The sequence below is a fragment of the Suricata suricatta genome, chromosome 8 (assembly GCF_006229205.1).
Source record: "Suricata suricatta isolate VVHF042 chromosome 8, meerkat_22Aug2017_6uvM2_HiC, whole genome shotgun sequence".
NCBI lineage: Eukaryota > Metazoa > Chordata > Mammalia > Carnivora > Herpestidae > Suricata > Suricata suricatta.
The window spans coordinates 88016758-88027637 of NC_043707.1; the positions used below are offsets into that span (position 1 = coordinate 88016758).

Below are 10880 nucleotides of genomic sequence, written 5' to 3' on the forward strand. Positions count from 1 at the left end.
TATTCATTGGGATATTTTTGATAACTGACTCGATTTCTTCACTGGTTATGGGTCTGTTCAGATTTTCTATCTCCTCCTGTTTGAATTTTGGTAGTGCATGTGTGTTTAGGAATGTGTCCATTTCTTCTAGGTTGTCCAGTTTGTTGGCATATAATTTTTCATAGTATTCCCTGATGATTGCTTGTATTTCTGAGGGATTTGTTGTAATAGATCCATTTTCATTCATGATTTTGTCTATTTGGGTGTTCTCTTTTTTCTTTCTGAGGAGGCTAGCTAGAGGTTCAGCAATTTTGTTTATTTTTTCAAAAAACCAACTCTTGGTTTCATTGATCTGTTCAACTGGATTTTTTTGATTCTATATTATTTATTTCTGCCCTGATCTTTATTATTTCTCTTCTTCTGCTGAGTTTGGGGTGCTGTTGCTGCTCCCCTTCTAGTTCCAGCAGGTGCTCTGTTAGATTTTGAATTTTGCTTTTTCTAGTTTCTTGACATAGATCCGGATTGCAATATACTTTCCTCTTAGGACTGTCTTGGCTGCATCCCAGAGACTTTGGATTGTTGTATTTTTGTTTTCATTTGTTTCCATATATTTTTAAGTTTCTTCTCTAATTGCCTGATTGTCCCAATCATTTTTTGGTAGAGTGGTTTTTAACCTCCATGTTTTTGGAGGTTTTCTAGACTTTTTCCTGTGATTGATTTCAAGTTTCAGAGCACTGTGATCTGAAAGTGTGCATGGTATGATCTCAGTTCATTTATATTTATGGAGGGCTGCTTTATGACCCAGTATGTGATCTATCTTGGAGAATGTGCCATGCACACTCCTCAAGAAAGTGAGTTCTCTAGCCTCAGGATGTAGAGTTCTAAATATATTTGTCAAATCCATCTGTTCCAATGCATCGCTCAGGTCCATTGTTTTTTTAGTGATTTTCTGTCTGATTTGCTGTAAGGGGAGTTTAAGATCCCCTGTAATTAGATATTCTTATCAATAAGATTGTTTGTGTTTATGATTGTTTTATGTATTTGGGTACTCCCGAATTTGGCACATAGATGTTTATCATTGTTAGCTCTTCCTGATGGAGAGACCCTGTAATTATTATATAATTCCCTTCTTCATCTTTTGTGACTGTCTTTATTTTAAAGTCCAGTTTGTCCAATATAAGTATGGCTACTCCAACTTTCTTTTGACTTCTAGTCTCATGACAGATACTTCTCCATCCCCTTACTTCCAATCTGAAGGTGTCTTCAGGTCTAAGGTGAGTCTCTTATAGATAGAAAATAGATGGGTTTTGTTTTTTTTTATCCATTCTGCTACCCTGTGTCCTTTGATCGGAGCATTCAGTCCATTTCCATTCGTTATTACTGAAAAATATGGGTTTAGATTCGTTGTGTTCTCTGGAGGGTTCATGCTTGTAGTAGTGTCTCTGGTACCTTGTATTACTTGCAATATTTCCTTCATAGAGTCCATCTTGGGATTTCTTGTAGGGCTGGTTTGGTGGTGATGAATTCTCTCAATTTTTGTTTATTTGGGAAAATCTTTATCTCTCCTATTTTGAATAACAGTCTTGCTGGATAAAAGATTCTTGGCTGCATATTATTTCTGTTCATCACATAGAAGATTTCCTGCCATTCCTTTCTGGCCCGCCAAGTTTAAATAGATATGTCTGTAACCACTCTGATAGGTTTCCCTTTGTATATTAGGGCCCTTTTATTTCTAGCTGCTTTCAGAATTCTCTCTTTATCTTTATGTTTTGCCAGTTTCACTGTGATATGTGGTACTAAAGGTCGATCCAAGTTACGTCTGAGGAGAATTCTCTGTGCTTCTTGGATTTCAATGTCTATTTCTTTTGCCAGATTGGGGAAGTTTTGGCTATAATTAGATCCAGCGCCTCTTCAGGTCCTTTTTCTCTTTCTTCTTCTTCAGGAGTTTTTATGATACGGATATTGTTCCATTTGATTATATCACTCAGGTCTCTCTCCTTTTGTGCTCCTGTATCAATTTCTCTCTCTTTTTCTCAGCTTCCTCTTTTGCTATAACTGTGTCTTCTAATTCACCTATTCTCCTCTCTCCTTCTTCAATCTGTGCAGTGGCCACCTCCATTTTATTATGCACCTAATTTATAGCATTTTTTAACTCATCACAGCTATTTTGATGATCCCTAGTCTTAGTATCAATAGCTTCTCTGATGACTTCCATGCTTTTTTGAAGTCCAGCAATTAATTGTATGACAATTGTTCTAAATTCTTGCTCTGTTATGTTGCTTATATCTGTTTTAAGGAATTCTGTAGCTGTGACCTCTTCCTGAAATTTCTTTAGAGGAGAGTTCTTCCCTTTCATCACTTTGGCTAGCTTTCTGTCTCTTGTCAGTTTTAAAAGCTCATTATGCACTCTGCACCTGTAAGTATTGCTATATTAAAGGAGGCTCATTGACTGTCTAGGGCCTATTCATTCAGGAAGTGTTCTTTTAACGGTGTCTCTCGGTTTCTCTTGTTGTGCCTTTGGTTTTTTTATTTCCCTACTCAGTGATATTTGGGACTCTCTCTTTGGCTTATTTCTTGAGGTAGCCCTGAAAAGAAAAACAGACAGACAAACACACAGGGAGCAAAAGCCTGCAAACACACAGACAAATCAAATGAACAAGCAAACCAACAGGGGAAAGAAGAAAAAATAAAGAAAAGGAAAGAAGAAAAAGCAAAAGAGAGAAAGGGGGGACAAAAACCACAAAAGATGAAGGACAGTCTAAAAGTGTAAAACCAGTGGAGGGGAGAGATAACAATGAGGTAAGGGAAAATATATCTGATTGGCAAGAATTGATCTAATCACAGCAATGCATCGATGTTGGTCTTTCCTGGGCTCCAGGGGGGTAAAGGAGGAAAAGAAAAAAAAGGCAGCTCTCCAGCGCGCATGAGTGTGGCTTGATGTAGATATGTCTTGGGGGCTGCTCTCTGAGGCCCCGCTTTGTTGATTGTGGAGAGAAGAATGGTGGTGCCCCAATCCTTTCTCAAACCAAGCATTGCTACCCACTCTTTTGTGTCTGATCTCCCTGTGCCGCCGGAGGCCTAAGTTGTATTTTCCAAGACCTGCCTCATTTCCAAATCGTAGTCCATGCACTTAAATGATTTCATCTGAGATGAGATGTTCTCCCACAGGCCAGGTAGCATCACCAGGGATCAGAGCACCGAGCCCAAGGAAAAGGAGCCAGCTAAAGGAGACAGGTCTCTTTCCCCATGCCCTGAGGTTATAGATGAGATTATACAATCCCTCTCCATCCCAGGCAGAGGTTTTTCTCTTCTCTAAAGACAGCTCTATGAGTGTTTTCAGCCTCCCTTTCTTTTCCTCTCATCTCTCCATGGGTCTGTGTGCTCCCCAATGCTCTGTGAGGAGTGGGGCTCCCTCCCCTCCAAGCCTCAGGTTCCTGGCCCGTTTTTATGTTCCCCAGTTCGCACTCACTCATGCATGAAGCTGTCTTCTTTGTGGACTCTGTCTTTTCCTCCCACTCTTGTAGATCACAGTATTGTGGCTTCAGTCCCTCTTAGTTTGATAATTGTAGGCAGGTGAAAATTACAGAGCTCCCTACTTCTCCACCATCTTGCCCCTTGTTCTACACACTTTTGTGGGTTTTTTTCTGAAGATTCTATTTCCCTTTTTTTTCTTGTGCAGAATGATAATAATAGCAAACATTTATATAATACTTACAGTACTTTTGTAGTATATATATATATATGTATATATAAATTTACATCCCCAACAACCCAAGTAAGTACTATTTTTATTCCTGTTTTTTAGACAAGAAAAAAGAGGTACAAAGGAGATATAAGTAATTTGCCTGAGATCAAATCATAAATGACAGAGCTAAGGAGAACCTAACAGTCTGATACATGCTCTATGCCTCTAAGATATACAGTCTCTAAAACAATATATAATTTTATCATTATATATGAATATAGTCAAGCTTCCTTACTCATTCTCTCTATTGAGTAGAATCCATCTCAATCTTCTTGGAAGATTTGTTCAAGGAGCCCAGTGATTTTTTGGTTCTAAATTTGACCTATTTTAAGCCTGTCTTGCAGTTGTCACTGGGTTATTCTATTTCTGGTTTAGTTACAAGGTTTTAGTACTTTATGTTGTTATTTCTTCTGGGATTTCATCTTCATTTTCCTAGAATATGTCTTCAAGGGACATTCCTAGAAGTGGTTCATAGATATCGGGTATATATTTATTTTTCCCATTATATAATTGATAATTTAGCTGAGTAGAATCATATGTTAATATCATTTTTACCCTAAACTTTGATGACATTGCTAGAGTGTCTTATGCCATTCAGTGTTGTTAATGAAAAGTTCTTAATCTTTTGTAAGTGATTTTTTTTCCCTTGGAACTTTTAGGGTCTTCTCTTTATTAATATTGTTTTAACATGTCTTGAGGTTATGCCCAAGGGTGGTAATTTTACTTCAATTCATTCTGTTCAGAGTTCTGTAGACCCCACCCTGAAGCAAATGTCTTTCTTTAGATCTTAAAAAATGTCTCTGTTATTTCTTTTTCAATTTCCTTTCCACTATTTTCTGTGATCTTTAATGGCCAGATGTTAGATATCTTGGATTGATTCTCTATATTGTTATTCTCTATTTTTTGTTTCTGAAAATTTACCTTTTATTCCAGTCCTTTTATTGCATTTTGGTTCCGTTTCAGTAAGGTATTTTAAATTTCTTTATTGTTCTTAGTTGTTGTTGTTGTTGTTTTTCTTCTCTCAGTCTCCTGTTACATTTGTTCTCAACATTTTCTGAGGCTATCAGAGTTAATTTTTTAAGTTATTTTCTGTTTCTTGAATTATCTCTTTTTTTCTGGTGTCAATGTTCCTTTTGTTTACCATAATAGATATTTTTGAAGTTACTAATTGTTATCATACCTGATAAATCTTCATTTGTTCATATTTAAGAATGAAGATATAAGTTAATTTTTCTATGAAGCTGTCATTAATCTTATAAATAAGTATCTCTCCAGAGTTAAGAGTTGTCATGTCCAGCCCCAGCCAGCTCCGGCGCAAGGATTTTCCGCCCTGCTGGCTGGGGCTGGACACGACAAAGAGTCAACTGTTTTGTGTATACATCAAGAGTTCTCAACCAGCTAGCTTTACTTTAGCATAAGAGGGGAAAGAGCAGGTAATATGACCGGTAGCCTTTCTTCCAAATGCTAACATGAAGAGAGTTTCACTCTAGAGAACCAAACTCACATTACTAGCAAGTTTATTAAGAGAAGGGCATTTATTTTAGCCTGATTAATTAAATACAATTTCCTATAACTCTATGTGGGATAAGGTAACTGGAAAATAGGAGAGGTGGCAGTTGGTTCAGAACATCCATAGAATTGCATTTAACCTGTATCTTCACAACTTTTGTTTTCATCCTAACCCTAAATTTCTGCCAGCTCTATGCCTGGGGTTTTGTCAGAAAAATGTAGTTATCTTAATACCTGCAAGATTTTAAATATAATTGATAAATTCAACAGCCATCATTGATAAAACAACAGAAAATATTTGCTGTATGATAAACAATATCAGTATAATCTTATTTTTTTAAATTTTTTAAGTTTATTTATTTACTTTGAGAGAGAAAGTGGACAAGGGGCAAAGAGGGAGAAAGAATATCAAGCAGACTCTGCACTGGCAGCTTGGAGCCTGATGTGGACTCAAACTCACAAACTGTGAGATCATGACCTGAGCCAAAATCAAGAGTTGGACACTTAACTGACTGAGCCACCCAGGCACCCCCAGCATAATTTTAAAAATTATACCTTGTAATAGCCAGCTTCATAATTAATGATAATACATTAGTCTATGGCATGGCAAGAGTGACACTTATTGCCACAATTATTTATAGATATTTAGGAAATATTGAGCAATGCAATAGGAAAAAAACAGTAGAAGTAGTAAAAATTCTGGAGAAGTCTGATTCAGTATGACTGAGTACACCCTACAACACCCACCTTGTCTCAGACAATAACTATAAACTCTAAACAAGATACTCAGAAAATACACACATGCATAGACATATTACGTGAAGACCCTAGGGAGTAAGCAAAAGCATGTGACAACAAAAAGCATAGAAACTTAGAATAACTGACTTACATGGGGCTATTTTTATGACTTTTAGCTCAAAGCATAGATGAAGTTGGCATCAATAGGAACCGGGGTAGCCACTAGGAAACTCATGATTTTTTTTCTGGCCAGGAGAACCAAAGAGGAGTGTTCAGGGCAACCCAAACTTCTGGAAAGTGAGTGGGGAATAATAGAGGAAAGTGAAGGATGGCAGCCCCATCTTCTATGTATAAACTCTATCCAAATATCTCAATGACCCCTGACCCATGTATGTTTAGGAAGACTGCAAACAGCCCAGCTAAGGATAAAACAACTGACTTGAAATTTGAGCTGCTGCTCCAGAGACAGTTTGTATTTTGAACCCAACTAAGTTAATTGGTAAAATAAAAACATCAGTAACCTTTCTAGTGATGTAACAGATTCACCAAAGTCTCCCTTCATATTAGAGCCAATCTGAGACCCTAACCTAGGAAAAGCTGGATCTTTTTTCCAGTTCTCTCATTCTACTCAGAGGTATTCTGCTGTATCTACTCTATGAATGAGTAAAGTTTCTGTTTAAACTAAGAGGGCTTTTTTCCCCATGAGTATTTGAATTTTAGACTTTCCCTGCATTTGGAAGAATAAATTTTATATGAATAAAATAGCTAAGTTTTAGAAACAAAACAGGGGCGCCTGGGTGGCTCAGTTGGTTAAGCCTCCGAGTTCGGCTCAGGTCAGATCTCACGTTCGTGGGTTCGAGCCCCACGTTGGGCTCTGTGCTGACAGCTAGCTCAGAGCCTGGAGCCTGCTTCTGATTCTGTGTCTCCTTCTCTCTCTGCCCCTCCCCTTCTCATGCTCTGTCTCTCTCTGTATCAAAAAATAAATAAAACATTAAAAGAAAGAAAAAAAGAAACAAAGAAAACAGGATTTAGTAAAATGTGTGAACATAGTCCAAGTTTTAAATTTCTATAAATTTGTTTCTTCCTCATAAAGTGGTATTAACATCCACATTATAGGAGTTTTTTGAGGATTAAATAAATACTATATTTGGAAGTATTTAAAGAGCTAGACAGGGGTGCCTGGGTAGCTCAGTCGGTTAAGCATCTGACTTTGGCTCATGTCATGATCTCATGGTCCATGAGTTCGAGTCCCATGCCCTGTGTTGGACTCTGTGCTGACAACTCAGAGCCTAGAGCCTGCTTCAGATTCTGTGTCTCCCTCTCTTTGCTCCTCCCCTACTTGCACTCTGTCTCTCTATCTCAAAAGTAATTAAACATTAAAAAAATTTAAAGAACTAAACAACTGTTAGGTATCATAGTTGTATTTTCCAAGTGTGAATAATCAAATTTAAATTATTATCAATATACATAGAAAGAAATAATTTTAAGATAGTTTTCCATTTCTCCTGATGTTCAGGTAAAAAATTGCTAAGCCTTTGCATGATCTATGTTCACAGAATAAACAAGAATATGGAAGAACATTGGCTTCTACAAACATTTCTCCTGTACCCAGGATTCAACCTAATGCTTATAAGAAAGAAAAAGACTCTGCTCTATTTGCAGGTATACACATTGTGTAATATTGAAATAGCTGAAAATTAACTGCATCTTTTTCAAGCATTAAGAAAGTCTTTAAAGAATATCGTATCTGATCTTACCACTACATTATTTCCCTACTTAATAACATCTGAATAATATCTATTACAAAATAGTAAAATTTAGATTGCTTAATATGGTATATAAGATTTTTCTAGACATCTATTTTATCTCTTTCTCCTTACTGATTCTAGTCACAGTGAACAGTCTGTTCCAACTACAGGGTAATTTGATTCATTCTGGTCTTTATGCTCAGAACATACTTTTCCCCTGATATATTCTTATTCATCTTTAATATTTAGGACATATACAGCTGTAATTAAGATAAAATCTGACTATATATGGCTTAAACAATAAATATCTTTATATTTCAAATAAGAAGTCTATCAGTAAGGCAGTTCCAGACTTGGTTAATTCAGGAGCTTGATGAGATATATCTAGTCCCTCCATCTTTGCTCAAGTTTCTTAGTAAGTAGCCTGTCCTCCTAGTCTTGCTGTACAATATGGTGACTGTATTCAAGATAACTTGTATGGCTAACAACATCCACTGAAAAAGAGAAAAGTTCTTTGGTCCCTTTGTAAAAATGTGGAAAACGTTCCTCAAAGCCCTCCAGCAGACCTCCCCTGGTGTCTCCTTGCTAAAATAGCTTAATGCATCCATATCATAACCAATAAATCATTATCATCTTAGATAAGCTTTTCCAACTTTAAACATGGTGTGTATGTATGATTTATACATATATATCACATGTATTATATGATATAGAGACTATATCATATATATTATGTGATAATAGACTATATCACATGATATTATGTGACATGTAGACATAATATTATGTGATATATAGACTATATCATATATATTATATGATATGTAAAGAGAGCAGAAGATTTAGCTTCATGATGCCCTAATTGTCGTTTTCTCATAGTTAAATTTGATTGCAGATTTTAGTGTTTTATACAGTTGTTACTAAGGACACATGTAATACACTGTATGCTATTCTACTTCATTTTTTTAAATGTTGGTCAAAATATGCTAAATTAATTTAGTGTCTAAATTGACAGGGTATAGCTCACATTTTTTAAAAATAGTTTATTGTCAAATTGGTTTCCATACAACACCCAGTGCTCTTCCCCACAAGTGCCCTCCTCCATCACCACCACCACCTCTCTTCCCCTTCCCACTCTCCCTTCAACCCTCAGTTCATTTTCATTATTCAATAGTCTCTCAGGTTTTGCATCCTCTCTCTCCCCAACTCTCTTTCCCTCTTCCCCTCCCCATGGTCCTCCATTAGGTTTCTCCTATTCTCCTGTTAGACCTATGAGTGCAAACATATGGTATCTGTCCTTCTCTGCCTGACTTATTTCACTTATCATGACACCTCTAGCTCACATTTTTAAAAGCACAGGCTTAGATCATTTAAAGATTCACTCCTTTGAGTTAGGAAGGAGCCCAGACTACTGTGAAAGACATAGTTGTTTGGAGAAAGATGAATAAAATCAGAGTTCTGTTAGCATAAAAGGGAGAAAGGCGACTATTAAGTAGACAACTCTCTGTTTACAACATAATATGCCTTTGAAGTGTTTCCTAATAGTTGGAGCAGATTGTTCTACTCTTCCCCAAATCAAATATCTCTTCATAAAATTTCTTGAGTCTCTCTACAGAAGAAGCATTACAGTTTTTTTATCAAAATCCCAAATTAAGACTTATGGCAACATTGGCAACATAAGTACAAATTTATCCTGGCCAAAATGAATAACAAAAAGAAGAAAAATAGATAAAATTTCATTAAATTGAAACTAAAATATTTTATCTCAAACTCAAAATCTGCTACATATTACAATATAAATATTGTACATAGGTAATATACATATTGCAGTATAAAGTAGTTTGAAAGAAGACTCCAGAAGTTGATTCCATTTCCTAAGAGAAGAGTATTTAAAAAGCCAATAGAAGATATTCAGAAAATTCTTCTATTAACCACCACGCCCTACCCCCACCATCCAAATACTCGAAGAAAAGGGGTTTGTTACTAATGATGGGTCACAGAAAGATGGAAATTCCTCCCTTTGGGGATTCCTTTCCTCACTGTAAGTCAATAGCAGTCCAAGCCTGTGTTAGGGTTTTTAGAAAAATGTAATGACCATACTTAGCCCTTTCTTTCCTTGGCTTCCTAGTATTCCTGCATATGCACTCAGCGGGAAAAAGCTCCTGACTTGGAGGAGCAAGGTCTTGAAAGGAGAATTGACAACAGAAGAGACAAGAAGTAATTTCCTAGGAACCGTCTTTGCAGTGTGAATAATAGCCACAATGATAAGTGTGTAAAGAAAAAAACCCATATGATCCCATCAAATAGTCTAAAACCTTTGAGGCCTTTCTTTGACTAAATGTCTCCTCAAACTGAATTGCTTACCCCAAGAGAGAGGTGAAGGATTCTAGCCCAAGTGGCCCTTCATCAGATCACCCATCACCATCATCACCTCATTAGAGTCATGAAGTGGTTTCATTAAACATACAGGGCACAAATTTTCCCGTAATGTTTTAGGGCTCCAGTTCTCACTGGGCAGCTCAGGCAGCTGAATGCCTGAACTTATAAGGTAACAACATGTGGATTTGCCTGTCAATTTCTAAAGGGAGAACTTAATAGTATCCAGATAAGCAGGGAGAATATCCAAAGAAACCTACCTCTATTATATTTGGACTAGTATCAAACCTGGGTTTAAGTGTCCTGATTCAAAGGTGAGTAGGTGGAAAAACAAGAACATGGGACTTACTGGATATCACATAGTAAATAAAGGAGATAATTTAAAGATAGCTAATGATCACATTTTGACAGAAATTGGACCCCATGAAATGAGAAAATTTAGATAATAACATTTTATACATTTAAGAGATTAAAGAACATAAGGGACTGTGAAATAAGATTTGAAGATACAAAAGATACATGTCAAAAATGAAATGGTATTGTCAGATGTCGTAGCCCGGACCCAGCCAGCAGGGCTGAGAATCGTCGCGGGTTCTTTTCCTGAGGGAGGGAGAGAAAAAGGGGGCAGGAGGGAGAGACGCAGAGAGTGAAGACAGCACTCACGGTTTCTGATCAGGCAAAAGAGAGAGATTTATTCAGAAAACTGTCTCTTATAAAGGTTTCAAGGCGGGAAAACAAAGCAGCTGACCAAGGTCAGTTACCAGGTAAACAGAGTCAAATGAATA

The 10880-nt window shown here is 36.7% G+C and overlaps 1 protein-coding gene across 4 annotated transcripts in view; it reads left to right on the plus strand.

The window, feature by feature from the left end:
• Positions 1 to 10880, plus strand: part of C8H1orf141 (chromosome 8 C1orf141 homolog) — a 57792-nt gene that overhangs the window by 37572 nt on the left and 9340 nt on the right. For all 4 annotated transcript variants that reach the window (XM_029949787.1, XM_029949791.1, XM_029949788.1 and 1 more), the window contains one exon: positions 7528 to 7633. In XM_029949787.1, coding sequence (XP_029805647.1) covers positions 7528 to 7633 — 106 coding nt within the window. The remainder of the gene's footprint in view (positions 1 to 7527; positions 7634 to 10880) is intronic.